This window comes from Pongo pygmaeus, chromosome 5 (genome assembly GCF_028885625.2).
Source record: "Pongo pygmaeus isolate AG05252 chromosome 5, NHGRI_mPonPyg2-v2.0_pri, whole genome shotgun sequence".
Lineage (NCBI taxonomy): Eukaryota > Metazoa > Chordata > Mammalia > Primates > Hominidae > Pongo > Pongo pygmaeus.
In genome coordinates, this window is record NC_072378.2 from 135306029 (window position 1) to 135328194 (window position 22166).

General features: G+C 35.6%; 1 protein-coding gene across 4 annotated transcripts in view; it reads right to left on the reverse strand.

Moving 5' to 3' along the window:
• Nucleotides 1-1514: 1514 nt before the first annotated feature.
• The window catches only part of HBS1L (HBS1 like translational GTPase), a 92860-nt gene continuing 72208 nt past the window's right edge, over nucleotides 1515-22166 (reverse strand). For all 4 annotated transcript variants that reach the window (XM_054490908.2, XM_054490910.2, XM_054490909.2 and 1 more), the window contains 6 exons: nucleotides 19292-19396; nucleotides 16001-16091; nucleotides 15506-15614; nucleotides 6128-6228; nucleotides 3225-3369; nucleotides 1515-2179 (listed from right to left, as the gene is read on the reverse strand). In XM_054490908.2, coding sequence (XP_054346883.2) covers nucleotides 2168-2179; nucleotides 3225-3369; nucleotides 6128-6228; nucleotides 15506-15614; nucleotides 16001-16091; nucleotides 19292-19396 — 563 coding nt within the window. In that variant the 3' untranslated portion in view covers nucleotides 1515-2167. The remainder of the gene's footprint in view (nucleotides 2180-3224; nucleotides 3370-6127; nucleotides 6229-15505; nucleotides 15615-16000; nucleotides 16092-19291; nucleotides 19397-22166) is intronic.

Genomic DNA, 22166 nt, shown 5'->3' on the forward strand with positions numbered 1-22166 from the left:
ACTCCCCCTACCTTAAACCCCAATCCATTTCCCCTTCCTAACAGCACCCTGAATTTCCAACCCTCCCACAACTGTTAGCTATATGCTTTGGGTGATATTTACTTCACACTCAAACACAAGATATCCTAGGGAAGTATTAATAAATAAAACTCAATCATAGTCAATGATGAGATGTTTCTAGGACTTCTGGAGAAGATATGCTCTTTTAGTCTGTCCTTGCCCTGGATGCGAGATCTGAGGATGTAAGTGTGGAATTATCACATCTTGTCAAGAACCTGGCATTACAGAAGAGGTTTTTTATGGGTGGCAGGGTGACAGGTCTTGCTCTGTCACCCAGGCTGGACTGCAGTGATGTGATCATGGCTCACTGCAGCCTTGACCTCCTGGGCTCAAGTGATCTTCCCACCCCAGCCTCCTGAGAAGCTGGGACTACAGGCATGTGGCACCACAACCAGCTAGTCTGTTTTTAAATTTTTTCTGTAGAGACAAGGTCTCACTATATTGCCTTAGCTGGTCTCAAACTCCTGGGTTCAAGCTATCCTCCTAACTCAGCCTCTCAAAGTGTTTTGATTACAGGTGTGAGCCACCGTGCCCGGCCGAGAGTTCTATATAGAGTTTGAGAGCAAAACCAGCACCAGGGAAGGCAGAGTGGAGATGAGTCCTTGCTAACACTGTGTGAGCTGCTCGATCTAAATGGAATCAAAGCTAGAGCTACCTCTAATTTTCTCAGTTATGTCATTCAAAAATTTTTCTTTCTGCTTAAGTCACTTGAAGTTAGATTTCTGTCACATATATCTGTTAAATTCCTGATTAATATTAATATATAAATAAAACTTTCTTAACTCAGTGAATCTGAAGTGACAACTACACATGTATTTTGGTAAAGAAATATACCAAGTATGTTCACTTGGTAATCATTCACTAAGCAACACATGTATAATCTGCCTACTTTACCATATGGATATTATTGCTTATGTTCAAAATGTCAGGTTCATCAAAAGGTGCAGGGAGAAGAAATGCTGTTGTATATGTTAAGCCATCGATATACAAATCATGCTGCTTTCTAATAAAAAAAAAAAAAAAAGCTTATCATAAACAGTCTATCAGATCAGAGTTCCAGGTTCAGCTGAGGTCAAAATCTACTCTAAAGCTCCTTGCACCCAGAAGGCACCTCAACGAATACCTGTTTTTAAATAAATAAACCATGGGGTTTGTTGTTGAAACTTTAAAGAAAAACATGACACTTACTCACAGGGGACTTATAATCTATAAGGTAAGCAAGATAAAGAAAGGGCCATCATAGGTGTAATTCTATAAGTGAGAATGGGAAAAGCAAGTTATGGCTTAAAAAAATGGATGAGATGAAATTGGATCTGCCATTAGGATAAAAAAAAATTCATGTGACAGAGCTAGGAAACTCTTAGGTGAAAAAGACCCCACAAAACCCCTAAATCATATTTAGTGTTAGTGGCAGAGAATCTTATAAATGTCTAAAGAACAAAACACAGTTTGTATTATGCTCAAACTAAGGCATTTTATTAGCTGGCTTTACAACTTAAATAATATCTTGGCTTTCAAAGGAACAGCTTCCACTAATTTCGAATTAAACTTTCACAAGTTTACTTGTTTGGGGAGGGACATTCTTATGGTCACCACAAAATACCTTTATTATAACCTTCCCCAAATCTTTTCTTAGCGTTAACTGGGAGAGAAAAAAAAAAAAAAAAAAAAAAAGCTTAGGTCAAATATCAACTGCCTGAAAAACCCAATTAAGTTACTTTTCCTTAAAACATGCGCAGTATAATTGAATCAAAAGAGAAAACTGCAAATACATTGTGCTTTGGCCAGAAGTAGAGTTCATTTCATGATGATTCAGTATCTTCAGATACTATTTTTGACACTTGCCATAAATCTCAGCAGAGTAAATCCATTTACTAACATTTCAAAGGCAAAGTTGTTTTTAACTTTAGACTTTGCCAGTTGGCAACTTAGAATTTTTGCAAGGGTGATTATTAATACTTCTTTGCAGCTAATTTTAACTTTAATTTTTCTCTCTCATCTAAAAACATATCAATTGCACATTGTTCCTTTGACTTAATAACTGCATTCTTGAAACAGAGGTTAGCTATTTCACTGTATCCGGAAACATGGTAGAAATTCTGACCCATCATTCTTTCATCTGTTAAAACAAAACAAAAAAAGATATTTGCTATAATTTAATCAATCACATTATAAGAACAACAAAGGGAAAATTACAGTGAAAGAATTATCATATCAAGAGAAAATCTTTTTCTTTGTCCTGCAACTTTCCTCCTTTCCTAGTCGTGCTATTTCTGCAATTTACTATAATCTCTCATTATTCTCCACAAACACCTCTATCTTATTTTTAGAATGCTCTTTTAGAAAGAATGCCTTGATAGATTAAATGTGATATTGATGGCAATGATATCAGCTACCAATATTGGATGATTTGTATGTGCCGACTACTATGCCGAGTGCTTTGCACGTTATCATTTCATTTCAACACAACTCTAGGAGGTAGATTCTATTATCCTATTTTTATATTGAAGGAGGTAAATTGAAGGAGAAATGCATTTATGACACTAAAAGCTGGTGGAGCAAGAACACAAATGGGCAGTGTAACTCTGAAAGCTGTTCTCTTCACCTTCACCCCACACCGCCTTCCATATGTATATTACTTAAATTATGTACATAGAGTTTCCTGGTGCTTTGGCAACTTAAAAGATTTTTCATGATATGTGTAACTCACTTTTGATGCAACTTAAAGTTTATGTTATATCCAATTAAATAAACTAGTTTTAGGCAGAAAACAATCATGTGGAGTAATGAAGTACCCTTTAAAATACAATATTCATGAGATTCATATTAATTATGATAGTGTAGAAGAAATTAAATCATTGAAATTTTCTGGTTCATTTCTGGCTATTTTCTCCAACAATTAGAATTTAACATAAATTCTAATTTCTTGTTCTAGTAGCATAACTGTGTTTCCTTTAAGGCATAAAATCTCACTGAAGATTTTACCAATTTTCCAAATATAACCCTATCCCTTAAAGGACCACTACAACCTAAAATGTGTAAGGCTTCTCCTCATCAATGCTTTTTCTTTCATTCCCTCAATGCTTTCTTTTCATTCCTAAAAGGTAAAAAAGAAAAGGCATCATAACTATGGATATATAATGAGTCACTTTAAAATAAAATACCTCAGTGACAACACCAGCAGCTATTGTAGAACCACCGTAACGTAGCATGAACCTCCCCAGCTCTTTAAAGTCTTTATATAGCTCAAGAGCTATTGGTCTTTGTGTCTGTAGCTCTACCAATGCATTCTGGCCTTTAGTCAAAAACCTATTAGAAAAAAAAAAGAACAAATGAATATATGATAGAGGTGAATAAATGTAATAATAACAACTTGAAAAACAAATATTTCACATTTAACCAACATATCAACTGAGTCTTTCAAAAACAAGAAAAATATTTTTTGAATGAAAATATATGTCTTTGGACTTTCTGCTTTAGTTGAAAGAAATGAGGAGTAATTCTAGATTTAAGAAACATTAGGTAGTTCATTTTTACCAATCTTCCAAATATAACTCTATCCCTTACGGGACCACTATAGCCTAAAATGCTTAAGGCCCCTCGTCATGAAAGAAATGCTTTTTCTTTCATTCCCTCAAGAAAGTGAGTTCAATTATCTAATAAAGAAAGTTATACTAAGGCTTATTTCTATAAAAAAGTATTTGCAAAGAGGAATATAATGCCCTATGTCTTTCCTAGTAAAACTGTAATTTATGGAATGTGTATTAGGAAGTTATCTGTAAAGAGGACAATCAATCTGTTGTTGCTAAGATTCCCCTCAATCAATCAAGCAATCTCTCTCTTTCCCCACACAGGAATAATAGTTGCTTAGCAGGAGTTCAGGACAAAAATCACATAAGCAGCTTTTCCAGAATATGATACTTCTAAAATATGAAGGGAGACAGGGCATGGACCAGACTGTAAATGGTTTCATAAAAATACGTAAACAAAAATCTCTAGGCTAGGCCCTGCTCAGAGTTAGTGAGAGAGGCAGAACCTAAAAAGGGACATTTTGGAATTGTTTTCTAATTTAATTTTTATGTACTCTAGAAGTATAGTGGACAGAAATCATAAACTCTCCTTTTGAAAGATTAGTTCAGGGGCAGACGACTAAAAGAAGGTTCTAAAAAAATACACCAAAAATTCCAAATATTGGTTTTGGACAATTTCAGGCTTAAGTTCATTCCTTAGGAAGGAGAGTATCTAATAGATACATGACTTGTTCCTAATTTAGTTTCTAGAACATTAAATTCCATTCTGCATAAAGCAGTCAAGAGCCTACAACGTGCCTGAACAGGAATGAAAGGGAAAGGCCAAACGGTTGTGCAAAATAAAAGGATAAAGCTACAAATAAGGTGACAGGGAACACAAACACGACAATATGTTAAACTCTACCATCATTGAGCTAGGATTTTGTAGCAGGAGCATGGAGGGGAAGACTCAGGATTATTTATGATGAGCCAATTTCAGACTGAAAATTCTGTATCAATTGTCTAGGTCAAACAACCTGGCTCCTGAACAAAAGAATATAATTTATGTGAACCAACTGACTAGGTTAGAATCCTGCCTCTACCACTTGAGCTTTGTGTCACTTGCTAGATGCTTCACAGGATTGCTAAGAATATACATCATGTGAAAGCATTCACAATACAGCCTAAAAAATAGTGGTCCTCAAGAAATGTTAGTCATATAGTTATATCGTGTTTCTCAGAACATTATGGCAAACACTCATGCCAGAAGCTAAAGACTTAGGTTAAATATAAAGATCTACCTTTAAGAGAGAGGTAAAGTGGCCCTTCCTCCTAACAGAGAAACAGGCAAGGGTTTAGAGCAATGTGAGATTTTCTCTTCCACTTGCAGTCAGCCTATTAACCCACTAACAACGTTTGGCCTCTTCTGCAGGTGTAAAAGATGAGGAACACCAAGGACAGAAAAAAGGGGATTTGGGATGTTATTGGAAAAGAAGTTAGAAGGAAAACCCCAAAGCTAAAGCAGCCAAGCCAAACTGCAATTACCCTTAACTTGGATTTGGGTAAGAAATCTTTTTTTTTTTTTTTTTTGAGATGGAGTTTCACTCTGTCGCCCAGGCTGGAGTACAGTGGCGCGATCACCGCTCACTGCAACCTCCGCCCACTGGGTTCAAGAGATTCTCCTGCCTCAGCCTCCTGAGTAGCTGGGATTACAGGTGTGAGCCACCACACCCAGCTAATTTTTGTATTTTTAGTAGAGACGGGGTTTCGCCATGTTGGCCAAGCTGGTCTCGAACTCCAGACCTCAGGTGATCTGCCCGCTTTGGCCTCTCAAAGTGCTAGGATTACAGGCATGAGCCACTGTGCCTGGCCAAGAAATCTATTTTGTAACATTCATCTCTAGTCTTGTATTTTGTTTTATTTACATACTTAGTTTCTGAGGAAGTACTTTAAAAATCCCAATCTTGTCCTAGCCAAAGGGGAAGTGTCACACCTAGGCCCGGACATTAATGCTAATCAGCAGGCCCAACAGGATGCTGATTACCTCAACTTAAGGCTCCAGGTGGACTTTGAGCAAAAAAAAAAAAAAAACTTTCCAGATGGGAAAAGAGCAGGCACTACAGAGTGTGTAGATTATTTTCTTCTTAGCTTAGCATAGGGAATGATCTTATTAAGAAGGTGACAAGAAAGTTAAACACGCAATAGAAATTTGGAACCGCTGTCTAGACACATTTTTTAAAATGCCCTTATTTTCACATAACCAGTATCTATGGCTTGAAATGTACATACATATATAAGTTTATATTTACGTTTATTTATAATTCACATCCTCCACCACCACACATAACAGAAATTATATCTAGTATCCACATCTAAACAAGAGCTTAAATACTTACTTGTTTTTATGTTTGTTTTAATCTAGCCCTTGAAAAAAATAATTTCTGGAACAAGTAAAAATGGGTTTCACTTACCACAAAGAGAAATACTACACAAATGAGTTAATCTTTAAAAAATTGGCTTAAATTGCTTGTTTATCATTTCTGCATTAAAACACTCACTTAGGCGTTTTCTTTGTGACTTCACCCGTGCTTTTGTTTAAGACACTAATCAATCGTTTAATAACGGCGGGTTCACTGACAGTTTGGTAGTGTAACAGCACCTAAAACAAAAAATTATAACACTAAAAATCTGCTACCATAGTATCTCTGGCCTTTTCTTTTGGCACTTACACTTAATTATCTTCAATTCAGCGCTACTGCTTGGAGTCTTTCAGGATCTCCAGTTGCTTCCTCTAAGTCCCACCACTCTAATCAGGTGGTTACTTAACTCACTAAGGGGAAAAAAGTCATGAGAGGCATTTCAAATTTCTACCCCACCGATTACTGCATCAACTTTAGTTCAGTGCATAACCTGTCAGCTTTTTCCTCTGTAAAGATGGAGGGTAACAACATCTTAGGGTTGTTGTAAAGATTAAGTAAGAGAATTCGTCAATTAGAACAAATGTTGTCGTTGTCATTTTTATTATTATAAGTAGTAGTAGGGAAAGAACTTGGGATTGAATCTCAACTCTTTCTCTTCTGTCTGTACCTCAGTTTCCTCAAGTGTAAAATAAGTAGGCTTTTATAGCGTTGTGATGAAAATTAAATAGGATCAGACACAGTGCTTGCCATGGTAGATGTTCAACCAATATGAATTGTCTCATACAAATTAGAGAGGGGGATAATATCATATTCACAGTAATTAATGTATTCATTGTTGAATGAGAATAAAATATTATAATAAATATACGGTAAAGAGGAAGGAAAATAACATTTTTAACTATACTGGGTACAAGCATTGTATGATATGATTTAAGATTTATATGTACTATTTAATTTATGCAGCAGCTTAGTAGGCCCTGAAGTCAGACAGACCTGGGTTCAAATCACCTCTAGTTGTGTGAACTTTGGGGCATTTTTTTTTTTTTTTTTTGGAAGCGGAGTCTTGCTCTGCTGCCCACGCTGGAGTGCAGTGGTACGATCTCAGCTCACTGCAACCTCCACCTCCCAGGTTGAGGCAATTCTCCTGCCTCAGCCCTTACAGCAGCTGGGATTACAGGTGCACGCCACCATGCCCAGCTAGTTTTCGTACTTTTAGTAGAGACGGGGTTTCACCACGTTGGCCAGGCTGGTCTCGAACTCCTGACCTCAGGTGATCCGCCTGCCTCGGCATCCCAAAGTGCTGGGATTACAGGCATGACCCATTGTGCCTGGCCTGGGGCAATTTCTTTAACAATCTTCCACCCCTAAAATCCCCAGCCTCTGGTTCCTTATCACTGAAATGAGGAAAATCAGATGTTATTTTAAAGTGGTGCCTGGCACATGGCAAGCATGCAGCTAACTGATGGCCTTATATATTAGCTATTATTTCCATGTTTTGTATGTAAGGAAAATTAAAATCAAAAAGGTTAAGCAATTTAATGTGGCCATGATGCTGTGTGTAGAGCTGAATTTTAGGCTTATGTCAGTTGAAACTACAAATTCAAAGCTCTTCCCACTTGAGTTTACAAGGAGGCCTATAGAAATCATATAAATGGAAACTTTCACTTTATGAAGATGAAGCTAAGGTTTGGATACACCCTAATCCAAACCAGAACAAAGTTAGATTGACTATCCTCGCTCAAATAATAAGTATGCAATAAGCATTAAGTGTGTAATATGTCTATAGTTTGGAGATATTGGAAAGATCAAAGCCCAGGACATATCAAAGCTATCAAAGTTTCACTGGTTTATAAGTACCATTTAATGCTGTTTGTAGAAACATTGGCACTTCTACTCTGGAATTTCCTAGCCAAAATAGTTTGCACATTCAGAAAACAGAAATGCAAGGGGGGCTGTAGATGCACAATCTTAGACTTTGGGAACTTTCTAAATCAACTCATTCAATTAAAAAAAAAAAAAGGGGGGCACAGCTGAGCCTGCCTGCATTACTCCAAAAAGACAAAAATGGTTTAATTTTTCAATGGCACTTGAGGAGTCAGAACTGGAAAGATTCCAAAAGAATTAAAAACTGACTATTGGGGGTGAAAAACTTGCCACAATGCGTGGTAAAGTGGTGAGAAACACCTGTGTGCATTCAAAGATTCAGGTCTTAACCAGTACCAATATAACATAAATATAAGTCTAAATAAGAAACATTTCTTTTGTAACAAACAACTTAGGTAAACAAGTAGGATTCACTTCGCTTAGCCAAGGTGTGACTAAGGAACTGGAACCAGTCTCCATGGCCAAATTTGAAAGAACAGAAGCATACAAACCTAATTAAGTTCTTTCTACCCTTGGTGAGCTATATGTGAGCCAAGTAAAATCAGGATGGACAAAGGATGGGTTGTGGCAGTATGAAGTTAGGTCTTATATGTCTTTTTATCTCCTCAGTATCTTGCAAATAGTAGCTCAAACAAATTATCACACGAAAATAACAGAGAGAAGTGACTGTACACTATCTCAACATTTTAATTCATATTATATATAACCAAAGTCATCTACAATTCAAAGTAATGTGCAGCATAGTGTAATAGGAAAAAAAAGTACAGGATTTCAGAGTAAAGGTAATGAATAAGGAGTCCTGGCTTAGTCGCTTATTATTTATATAGCACAACCTCTCGGAGGGTTCAATTCCTTATCTGTAAATAGGAACCATACTAATACAGGTCCACAATCACTTATCTGCAATTCCCAAGTCCCAAAAGACTGAAAATCTGAAGTTTTTTCCTAACTCTGTAACAAGCCCATTTAAGTGCAAAACCAGACTTGAAGTGAGGCAATGTATAGATCTTATTTATCTCAGTTAGTGTTAATAAGTTCTGGTGCAGAAACATTAATATTTTGATTTTAGAGTGTTGTTCCCTTCTGTTATGTAACTTGCATGCATTATTTACCTTTCTAAAGTTCTAACATTTCTGAATTCTAAAACCATTGGCCTAAAGGGTTTCAGGTAAAGGCTGGGATTGTATTCTTCATGTACGGTTATGAGAATCAAATTATCTAGTGTTCTATAAACTCAAATGGGCTACATAATCTGTTAGGTGGCCAAATAAATTATTTTCCTTAATTTTCTAGATAACCTGTATTTTTAAAATGTTAACAAATACATAGTCAAATGGTTTTCAACAAGGGTACCAGGACCATTCAATAGGGAAGGAACAGTCTTTTCAACTCATGGTACTGGGAAAACTGGATATCCATATGTAAAACAATGAAGCTGTACCTTACATATGTACAAAAATTAACTGAAAATGGATCAAAGACCTAAATATAAAAGCAAAAACAACGAAACTCTTAGAAGAGAACATAGCACAAAAGCTTTATGACATTGGATTTGGCAATGATTTCTTGGATAATATACCAAAAACATAGGCAACAAAGGAAAAAATAAACTGTACTTCAACCAAATTAAAAACTTTTGTGCAACAAAGGACACTATAAAGAAAATGAAAGACAGCCTAGAGAATAGGAGAAAATATCTGCAAATCATGTATGTAATAAAGGGATGATATTAAGAACTTCTATTAATAACAACACAACCTAATTCAAAATGCACAAAGGATTTAAAAAGACATTTCTCAAAGATATACAAATGGCCAATAAGCACATGAAAAGATGTTCAGCATCTAATTAGAGAAATCCAAATCAAAACCACCGTGAGACACCACTTAACAACTATTAGTTTGCCTATTATATTTAAAAAATCCCTCTCCCACACCCCACTCCTAGAAAACTTGTTATTTAATGTGTTGACAAGGAAGTAGAGAAAATAGAACCCTTATGCACTGCTGGTGGGAATGTAAAATGGTAGAGCCCCTATGGAAAATGGTTTAGCAGTTCCTCAAAAAGTTAAACACAGAATTACCATATGATCCAGCAATTCCACTCCTACGCATATGCCCAAAAGAATGAAAAGCAGGAATCTCAACAGATACTTGTACACCTGTTTTCACAGCAGCATTATTCGTAATAGCCAAAAGATGGAAACAGCCCAAATGTGCATCAACAGATAAATAGATTTTAAAAAAGTGGTATATACATGCAATGGAATGTTATTCAGGCTTAAAAGGGGATGAAATTCTGATACATACTACAACATGGACAAACTATGAAAACAATTTGCTAAGTGAAATAAGCCAGACACAAAAGGACAAATATTGTATGATTCCACTTACATAAGGAACCTAGAACAGGCAAATTCACAGAGAAAGTAAGTAGAAGAATGGTTATCAGGGGATACCAAGAGGGAATAATGGGAAGATACTGTATAATGGGTACAGATTTTCAGTTTGGGATGTTGAAGAAGTTCTGCAGATGAATAGTAATGATGACTGGCCGGGCACAGTGGCTCAATGCCTATAATCCCAGCAATTTGGGAGGCCAAGGCGGGTGGATCACCTGAGGTCAGGAGTTCAGGACTAGCCTGGCCAACATGGTGAAACCCCGTCTCCACTAAAAATAAAAAAAATTAGCCAGGCGTGGTAGCGCACACCTGTAGTCCCAGCTACTCGGGAGGCTGAGGCAGTTCCAGGAGGCTGAGGCAGGAGAACTGCTTGAGCCCAGGAGGCAGAGGTTGCAGTGAGCCAAGATTGCGCCACTGCACTCTAGCCTGGACCCCAAAGCGAGACTCCATCTCAAGAAAAAAAAAAAAAATGAATAGTAGTGATCACTGCACAACATTGTGGAGGTACTTAATGCCACTGATTGTACACTTAAAAATGGTAAATTCTATGTTTTTTATATATATATATAAAATAAAAATCAAATATAAATTCACTTAAAGTCTAATCCATTCTTCTATTATTTCCTCTTAAAAAATATAGAGTGAGAAGAGAGAAGATTCAAATAAGCTCAATTCAAAATGAAAATGGAGACATTATAAACGACACCACAGATATACAAAAGATCATTTGAGACTACTATAAACACCTCCGTGCACACAAACTAGAAAATCTAGAGGAAACCGATAAATCCTGGAAACATACAACCCTCCAAGCTTGAATCACGAAGAAATAAGAAATCCTAAACAGACCAATATCAAGCAGTGAGAATAAATCAGTAATAAAAAAAATTGTCAACAACAACAAAAAAGCCCAGGGCCAGATGGATCCATAGCCAAATTCTACCAGACATTCAAAGAAATAATACCAATCCTACTGAAACTATTAAAAGACTGAGAAAGAGAGAATCTTTTCTAACTCATTCCATAAAGCCAGTATCATCACCCTGATAACAAAACCAGGAAAGGACATAACAAAAAAAGAAAGCTACAGACTAACACCCCTGATAAACGCAGATGCAAAAATCCCTAACAAAATACTAGCAAACCAAGTCCAACAGCATATCCAAAAGATATTTTATCATGATCAAGGAGGTTTCCTCCCAAGGATGCAAGAATGGTTCAGCATATGCAAGTCAATAAATGTGATTCACCACTGAAACAATTAAAAGCAAAAAAAAAACAGATGATCATCTCAATAGATGCGGAAAAAGCACTAGATAAAATCCAGGATCCCTTAATGATAAAACCTTCAATAAACTAGGCAAAGAGGAAACATACCTCAAAATAATAAAAGCCACATATGACAAACCCACAGCCAACATCATACTAAATGGAGAAAAGTTGAAAGCATTCCCCCTAAGAACTGAAACAACACAAGGATGTTCACTCTCATCACTTCTATTAAACACAGTACTGGAAGTCCTAGCCAGAGCAATCAGGCAAGAGAAAGAAATAAAGGGCATCCAAATTGGAAAAGAGTAAGTCAAACTATCTCTGTTTGCCAATGATATAATTACATACCTAGAAAATCCTAAAGACTCCTCCCAAACAACACCTAGATTTGATAAATGAATTCAGTAAAGTCTCAGGTTACAAAATCAATGTACACAAATCAGTAGCACCAACAACGATCAAGCTGAGAATCAAATCAAGAACAAGAACTTAATCCCTTTTACAATAGCTACAAAACCAACCAACCAACCCATCTAGGAATGTACTTAGCCAAGGAGATGAAAGATCTCTTACAAGGAGAACTACAAAACACTGCTGAAAGAAATCATGGATGACAAATAAACAGAGATACATCCCATGCTCATGAATTGGAAGAATCAATATCATGGAAGAGACCACATTGCCCAAAGCAATCTACAGAATTGGTGCAATTCCTGTCAAAATACTAACATCATTTTCCACAAGATTAGAAAAAACAATCCTAAAATTCATATGGAACCAAAAAAGAGCCCAATTAGCCAAAGCAGTCCTAAGCAAAAAGAGCAAATCTGGAGGCATCACACTACCCTACTTCAAATTATACTACAGGCTATAATAACCAAAATAGCATGGTACTAGTATAAAGGTAGATTCATAGACCAATGGAACAGAATAGAGAACCCAGAAACAAAGCCAAATACTTAACAACCAACTGATCTTTGACAAGGCATGCAAAAACATAAATTGGGGAAAGGACACCCTATTCAATGGATGGTGCTGGGAAAACTGGATAGCTACATATGGAAGAACGAAAACTGGATTCCTGTCTCTTCTCAATACATGCAAGAGTCAACTCAAGAGGGACTTGGATCTAGGAACTGAAACCATGGAAATTCTGGAGGAAAACCTGGCAGAGGTTCTTCTGGACATTGGCCTAGGTAAAGAATTTATGACTAAGACCCCCAAAGCAGATTCAACGGAAATCAAAATAAATACATAAGACCTAATTAAGCTAAAGAGCTAGTGCACAGCAAAGAAATCCTGAACATAGTAAACAGACAATCCACAGAATGAAAGAAAATATTTGCAAACTATGCATCTGACAGGACTAGCATCCAGAATCTACAAAAGACTCAAATCAGCAAGAAAAAAAACCAAACAATTTCATCAGGAAATGGGCAAGTGACATGAGCAGACACTTCTCAAAAGAAGACATACAAATGGCCAAGAAACATATGAAAAAATGCTCAACATCATTAATCATCGAGGAAGTACAAATCAAAGCCACAATGGGATACCACCTTACTCCAGCCAGAATGGCCATTATTAAAAAGTCAAAAAACAATAGATGTTGCCGTGTATGTGATGAAGAAGGGAACGCTTGTGCACTGCTGGTAGGAATGTGGATTGATATAGCCTCTGAGGAAAACAGAATAGAGATTTCTCAAAGAACTAAAAGTAGAACTACCATTTGATCCAGCAGTCTCACTACTGGGTATCTACCCAAAGGAAAATAAGTCATTATATCAAAAAGATACCTGAATGCATGTTTATCACAGCACAATTTATAGTTGCAAGAATGTGGAACCAACCTAAGTGCCCATCAACCAATGAGTGGATAGAGAAAACATATATGTACACCATGGAATACTACTCAGCCATACAAAGGGTAGAGATAGTGTTTTGCAGCAACTTGGATAGAGCTGGAGGATATTATTCTAAGTGAAGTAACTCAGGAATGAAAAACCAAATAGCATATGTGCTTACTTAAAAGTGGGAGCTAAGCTATGGGTACACAAAGACATACAGAACAGTATAGGGGACACTGGAGACTCAGTAGCGGGTAGGGCTTGAAGGGGGTGAGGGATAAGAAACTACATCTTGGGTACAATGTACACTACTTGGGTGATGGGTGCACTAAAATCTTAGATTTCACCATTATACAATCAAAAACCACTAGTTGGTAAAAAGAAGTAAAAAGAAAATTGACAAATAAAAAACAAAGGAAAAAAGTACTTGTACCCAAAAGCTACTGAAATAGACCTTCCCATACAAAATAGTGGAAATTTAAATATATTTATGTAGTATTATGGCATTAGTCCCTAAATAGTAAAATTTTAATAGCTTAGGAAACCTTCGTTTGCTTAAAAAAATTTTTTTTGAAGTTTTTCTCCCATAGGGAGTAGACCGACAAAATATGGCCATTCTTTTCTGAAACAAATTTGATCCTGGTATTTCTGAATCAATATATGCTGGCAGAATCTCCTAAAGCAACAGTGGAAAAACTTGCAATTCGTGCTTATTTTTAAGAAACTACAGTAGTCAGGGAGACAGTATTACTATTCAAAGTCACTACTGACCTCTTCACCCCTCTACCTCTCCATTGGCAAATATTATTATTGCATGAGTAAAAACATGCAGTAACCAACCTCTCCTTTGCCCCACAGGACATACTGCGTTCTGTGAATGAGTTCCATTCGCTCACAACAATTAACTTGTTGTTACTTGATGATCAATACATGAATTCTGAATATTTAAGTATCTTCAACTATAGCAATTTTTTTAAAAGAAACTTTTCTTTTTTAGTGTATGGAAGAAATGGAATATAATTATGTAAGTAAAGTACCTAAATAGTACCTTAAAATATAATTTTACATGATCAAATTAATATAGAAATAATTACAAAGAATTATAAAGTACAAGGTTATCTCAAATGCAGGTGTATCAGTATAAATGACCCAAATAAATGTATTGCCAACCTCTAAACCACTATCACTAACTTTAAAAAGTCTTACTTTTATTTCAAAGATGCATCAAATGGTAGAAACATCACTGAGAAACATTTATTGTCATGCAGAATCTGTACTATATGAGCTAATTAGAAAAAAAAGTCTAATGGGAAAAATGGTTATCTGTCACGTGACAAAAGCAAGGTACAAAAACTATAAGAGTACGGTCCCAAATATCTCAAAACAATTACATATAAAACAAAAAATCCAGACTATTCACAAGTAACAGCTTTTCAGGATAAGTAACATTATTGTATAAAATCTCCCTCTTCCCATAAAATGTGTATGTTCAAATGATGCTGGCAAACCAACCTTACAACATGCAGGGTCTGAATGCGTTGCTTTAGCACAACTGAAGTTTACTGTATGTCTAGGATCCCCAGAATACACCCAATATATACCAACTGGGTGGATAATATGCTCACATAAAAACACACTGACATGTAAAGATATATATCTATGGATTATGCAAGTATATGGCATTTTTATTTTCCATATTTTTACGTTTTCCAAAATTTTCTAAGCAATCTATTACTTTCATTATCAGAAAAACCGCAAATCTACATATTAAACAAAATGGAAATCCAGAATGATTCAACCTAAAAAACTTAGGTAAACTTTAGAACAGAGTGAAAATGTGTCTATCATTTTTCCCTGGATAAATTTTATTATCATTACTTTGTATCCTATTTATTATTAAATATCTTCTCAATGCCTTTTAAAAAGTCCTCAGGCTCAAAGATCAAAATAAAAAACAAAATAAAAACGATTTTCTAAGTTTTTCTGGATTACAGTAATAAGATGTTAATTGAAAATAAATATAGTATCACCACTTGTAAAGAAAGTTACCACTTTGGATAAAGTTACTTTGAATTTATAAAAACAGGAATAATAAAACATTTTGGAACTTACAGGAAATCCTTTAGTGATAGGAATTTCAATATTAAAGATGAGGATTCGGGCTCTGAAACGAGTGCAAGCTTTAATGGGTACTTTGGGACCACAAAATATGCAGCCAACACTGTAAGAACAACAAAAAAAGAGGAAAGGTAATTGGGGTACAAATTTACATCAAATAGAAAGGCCTCAAAAACATTTACAAGGACAGTAAAACAATTAAGTAAATTAGGGACTTTTTCTAAATATTCTCTTCTGAGCTAAAGCATGACTTTAAACCATTATTAACCTTATGTCATTTTTATACATTAGAGCTTTCACTCAAAGCACATGCCAAGTATGTGTGCTGACATGTATTAATTCAAATTTTAAGTTTGCTTACATTTACACAGGTGTCTATTTTTGGTCAAATGAAATTCAAAATTGAACTAGCAGGTTGCAAAATATATGTGTTTAGAGGTGAGGTCCTATATGAAGACAACGGTTGCTTAAACTCATTTTCTCACTCACTTGATTTTGATGATATCCATCCCAACCAAAGTAAGACTAACGTGATCGCCTGCTGCCGCCCAATCGACAGGTTCATCATGCAGAGTGATTCCTGGAAATGAGTAAGAACCAAAGCATACAGTGAAACACCTCGATATCAAACCATAACAACCAACAGAGTTTGGCTGATTTGTGCTTCATCAGTCACTACTCATCATTTTCAATATGAATGGATTGAGAGTAAGAAGTGTAACTGTGAGCGTTGAGGAAAACACACTTCCTCTAGAACTGACTCTTCTAGAATACCACCCTAAACATAAAGTGACTTGTATTTGCCCAAAAAAGGCTGACTTCTGCTTATTTAATCAAGATTTTTAAACTAATTGACACAATTGGTATATTCATTAAACAGGCCCCATTCAAATATTTCTATTATATTAATGGATACAAACAAAATAAAACACAGTTCAAATTATTCATAATGACATAAAAGATGGGCTGGAGAAGATGTCTAGCAGCATTTTCTTCTCGAGTTTTGCTTTTAATTAGACAACCACCTAAACAAGTAATCCTTGTTTTCCAAGTAACCCATGGGACATGTACACTCAGTCAGAATTTCAAACGGTCCTCTCAGCAGGCCCCTTAACTACTCCTGGCTCAGAAGAACTTCTTTCCAGAGAGAGATCTGCATACTAATGACTAGTTATATGAAAAGAAAAATATTAAGGAAACAGTGATAAGAAAATTTAATTTAAAAATGATCCTAGGTGTTGCTATATATCTGGAGAGATACATCTATTTACCTAGACATAGTCCCGAAGGTAGTCGGAGAGAGCTGTTCCCAAGGGCAATACTCAGCTACCTTATTCAAAGGCTTTTAAAATATATCCCATATTCTCTCATTTTATGGAATACATTTATGGATTAAGTTCCTTTCCATAGAAATGTAGGCCTTTTGACAAAGAGAATGTGTAAGCCAACCACTGTGGATAGTTCTTGATTGACACGTTGACATGTTCTTAGTAAATTATAATCCACCCATATCTTTCTGAAAATACTCATTTCCTAGGCAGCAGGGAGAGTTTCTGACTTTTAGGGAGCTCAAGGATTTAACTTTAAGAGCTCTGAGACAATCTAGAGTTTTATGCAAAATATCATGTATGTGCACGTCTGCATTAATCTGAGAAAAGAAGGCATAACTGTTTTCTTCAGGTATCAGAGATTCTTCCTTCCAAACATGTTAGCAATTATTGTATTAAGGAATGTTTGTTAAATATCAACTTACTAGATTTAGTTTTAAAATGTAAATTTAGAATGACCATATCTGAATTTTGCTATGAAATATGGAATTAAAAACAGAAGCTTGGTATTTACATACAATAGAGATTGCCTTTGGCTTAAACATTTGTAGATATTTCATACTACAAGTTCAATTAACAGTATAAAATTTTCCAAAGGTAATTATATTATCTGGTTCTTCTTCCCCTCAATCATGTTACACTGTTCCACACATGACATTTATCAAAAAATTTTTCTCATTGGACAAACATTACAAAAAGAGGCTCTTTTTTAATACTCTATGAGCTTGATATGTTAATAAAGTAAAAAAAAGTAATTTAGAATTTCTATTTGTTGGTAGTAGATTCAGTCAAGTCTTTCTTTTGGGACAGTACTGGTTAGAGAGCCACAGTAGTACCTAAAAATGTTTAGACAGAACAGTGCATTCAAGAATCAAGTAAACCAAGCAAAAGCAGTAAGGTTAGAATGGAGGAAGGAGAACCTCTCTGTTGAGTTAAAAGACCGGCTCTCAAGAAGTAGGGTGGTTCTTCCCTGGGGCTTCTGATAAGACTTCTCTCTTAACAAACACTGATTAAAGATAATACTTTAGAGTTTCTCTGTGTGGAAAGTACAGAGAAGAGGAGGGTAAAGAATGTGAGACTTTCAGAGATGACTAAGGATTTTAGAGGTTACAAGGGAGCCAATCTCAAGGTCTGTGATAACTTTAGGATCATAGTTTTAATTTATGGCTCTTAATCATAAAAAAATTCTTGTTCTCAAAAAAGATCATTAACATACCAAAAAAATCGTGTTTCAAAAGTATTATAGCTCTTGTCACTTTAAAAAACAAAAGCAGAGACCTGTACTTGCACACAATGAACAAATCTATAGAAAATGACACTATTTTTAAAGTGCATATTACTTTTTAACAAAACAGAAATTTCATGATCTCTAGTGGGCACAAATAAAAAGGTCAAATGGAAATATCTGATTTTCACTCCCTTATTCATCTTTAAATATAGGTTAAACCATGTAACTTCAATAGATATTAATTTCTTAAACTTTTCAAGAAATCTTTTAAAGAGAGCATATTAATTCAAGAAAAATATACATTCAAACTGATAAACTAGTCAGGTACAACTCTAGATATAAACTATAAATTAAGAGTAACAGAGAGAAAAATACTAAAATTTAAAAAATTTTTGCATTTCCAATAGGAAAATGTAAAAATTCAGCTTAAAATGGTTACAAATAATATTATTTTATAGTATAAAACAGATCTTCAGAAGTCAGAGGCTTAGTTGGAAGCCAGAATAAAAGAGGTATAGAATTAGAAAGTTTTAGTCAAAATTTGGAAAATAATATACATGTACATGTAACATATAACATATATACATATACATAAATATATATGTGTGTATGTATTAGAAGACAGAAACAATTATCAGTCATGAAAAAAATATTGGATCTATATGCAGAAACAGTCACTGGCAATTTAAACTAGTTCAATTTCTCTTTTCAATATTGGGTTTTTCTCCATTTGAATCTTACTTATATCTTCCTATAAAATATACCTACATTTTTGGCATAAACATGATCAAAGCTGTTAATTTATAGTTATTCTGAAACATACATTTCAAAGTAACAGACTGGAGAAGGCTGCTTTGCCACTGACTAGTTAGGGTCAGGCTGGGACTAGATTTAATTTCTGCTACAGAATATTATTCCAAATACATCTGTGAGGTATCTATACATATCTGATTAAATCCTAACCAGGCTTCTCAAATCTGTGTCAAAAATAGAATGCTACTACAGTTAGAATGTTATATGTACATATATATACAGACACAGTCACAACAGAAAAAAATCGTTTAATGTTTTCACATTTTAATCTTCAACAGTCAGTATCATTTTGACAGTCAGTTACAATTTCAGTAAGAGGTTACTTACTTTGGAGTGTAACTAAACCACTTTTTAAAAATCTGCTGTCTCAACTTAAGGCTTGTTTAGCAAAAGCATCTTGCAGATAAATACCTTTCACCGTACAAGTTTCATTAGGAGGCATTGCCAGTAGTCGGTCACCAGTTTGGATATAACCAGCTTCTATTTTACCAGTTATGCAAAATCCAGATCCTTGATCTGCAAAACATACCAAAATCTTATGGTTCATACAGCAATGTTATCTGATGATTAATACTGTTAACTATACTTAGTTCTCAAGTAGTCATATAAAACTAGTAGTTCAATGGACACTAAATAATAATTTCAGAATTAACATCTCTACTAAATATGGCATACCACACTTTACTTTTTTTTTGCGCAAATAAAAATACTCATATTACCAAAAAAAGGTTCATTCCTTTCTCAAATATTCATTGAGAAATAATAAATACGTGAGTACCAGATATTATACTAAACTCTGGGGATAAAAAAAAAATAAAAATGTAAGTCCCTGCCCATAAAGATATTATACTAGTGAAGAGAAAGATGGAAACAATTACATTGTCCTGAGACAAATAATATTTAAAATATACAATAGAAACAGAAAGGTGCACCAAAGAATCCATGATGGTGAGAATAGACATCTGGGCACTCTGAAGAAGGAATAAGTGTTTATTAGGTAGCTTGTATGCATGGGTAGGGAGAAAAAGGAAGACACTGCTGCCCCAGGAAACTGTGTGGGCAAAGGCATAACCAAATGCGGGATGGGCTAAGAGTCATGTGTCACTTGTGGGGGCCATGGGGAGGGGACCATATAGAATAATGAAGAAAAGGCAAGACAGGAGGCAACAGAGATAGGCAAGGGAGAAATAATAAAGGGGGTCTCATAAATCATGCTTAGGGTTTAAATTTCATCCTGCAGTTAAGTAATAGGAAGCCAGTAAATATTGTGACCGGAGAAGTAAGGTGATGGTATTTCTGTCTTAGAGTAGAGGCTGATACAAATGCACAAACTTACTACAGAAAGGGAATAAACTCAAGAATTCGGGAATAAGGAATAACAAGTTTGGAATGGTAAGGAAAGTGAAGACTAATGACAGAAACGGGAAAATCTGAGATGATGATGCATTAACTGTGAGATATGAAACTAAGGACAAGATCCGTTTTAGGCTTGGTAAATCTGAAGTGTCTATGAGACACACACATGCAGAAGCTGCATTCCAGGGGGGACCAATCACACCACGTTCCATGAGAATGGTACCCCTAAAAGAACACTCTCCCAGGAGAGATGTCCAGTAGTGCTTAGACAAGTGTGTGGAGAATGAGTGAAAAGGTTTGGGTTGGAGATACAGATTTGGGAAGCATCAAGATGCAGAAGGTAGAGACACTCATGGATGTCAGTTCAAAAGGAACTTGAAGACTAAGAAGAGGACTGAGGCAGCAGAACACTGTTTAAAAGACAGAGAATGAGGAGCCCATAGAGAAGATATAGAGAGGTCAGAGAAATAGACAGGTTAACAGGCGAAAGCAGGTCACAGAAACCAAGGGAGGAGTTTCAAGGTGGATGTGGCTACCAGCATCAGAACCAATGCCAAATTCAAGTAAGATAGAACTGAAAGTGTATATTGACTTTGGCAACCAAGAGGTCATTTCATGACCTCAGGAGGAACACACTCAGGAGAGCAGCGTAGGCGGAAGCCAGGAAGCAGCCTGGAAGGGGAACAGGAGGTGAGAAAGTACAGTCAGCAAACACTGTTAATCAAAGAAAAGTAACCACCTCTTGTATTCTTGATAAACAATGGGCATCTTGGAAACTATTAGTATATTTCCTCTATTACTAGAACACTGGGAGCTAATAATGATAATGATAAATTTTGATTTCATTGCATGATTTTTTCAAAGCACCTTCATTCGTTTTTTTAATTCATGTATTAAATGTATTATGTGCCAGGCACTGGGCTAGGGCCGCAGATACAGATAAAGAAGAGATAGTACTTGCCTTCAAGGAGTTCATAATCTAAGTGGGATAAACAGACAGCATAGAAAAAATTATAATGCTGCATGAAAACACAATGACAGAGGGTACAGAGAACACAGAGGGACGCATCAGGGCACGTGCGCAGGTAAGCACACCAGTTATCAATTTACTGCTGCTCAGTTCCAGATTCACTCTGCATTGCTGGCTCTGTGACAATGGAGATTTAGAGGACAAATGACATCCTTACAGTTTTTATTATTGTAATAATAAATCTTATATCCTTTTATTTATTGAGTTTTTTAATTGTATTTCCATTTTACAGTCTTCTATATAGGATCTTGCCCATATTAAGTTAGATAGATTCTTAGGTATTTAATATATCATCTCTTCCAGCAAGTTCTGAACCTCTTCTACACTGGTCCTTCCTCAGCCCTACCTATAAAGTTTCTGTATATCTTTTAGTTGCATTTTTATCATAGTTAATAATTCTTTATATTACATTTCCCATTTCACCTATGTATGGTATCTAACTCCTAACTGGACCCAGACTGCTACAGATGGGGAGGAAATGGACAAGAGAAAGAACAATACAACAGGGAAGCACGGGTAGACATGTGGCAATAACACATCCTGTGTGGTTAAGAAACAATAAACAATCCAGTTTGGTTGAAGGATTTGAAAACTAAAGGAATCTAATGGGAGAAAAAAAAACTATAAAGTTAGAAAGACAAAAGGCAAGGTTTTCTTATGCTTGAAAGATGAGAAATGGTGAGTAAACTGAAGGTTTTCCTGGACAGGGAAGCTAAGGAAGCTAAGCTAAGTTTCCTGGACTAAAACTGTGCATTTTAAGATTAATCTGACAGTGATCCTTACTTGGGCATGGAGAGGAGAGACTCTGAAGGCAATATACTGTCATAACTTAGTCCAGGAAAGGAGGTTAGGAGGGAATGGGGAAAAGGGGGCTATAATGAAGAAGCACTGCAAAGGTAG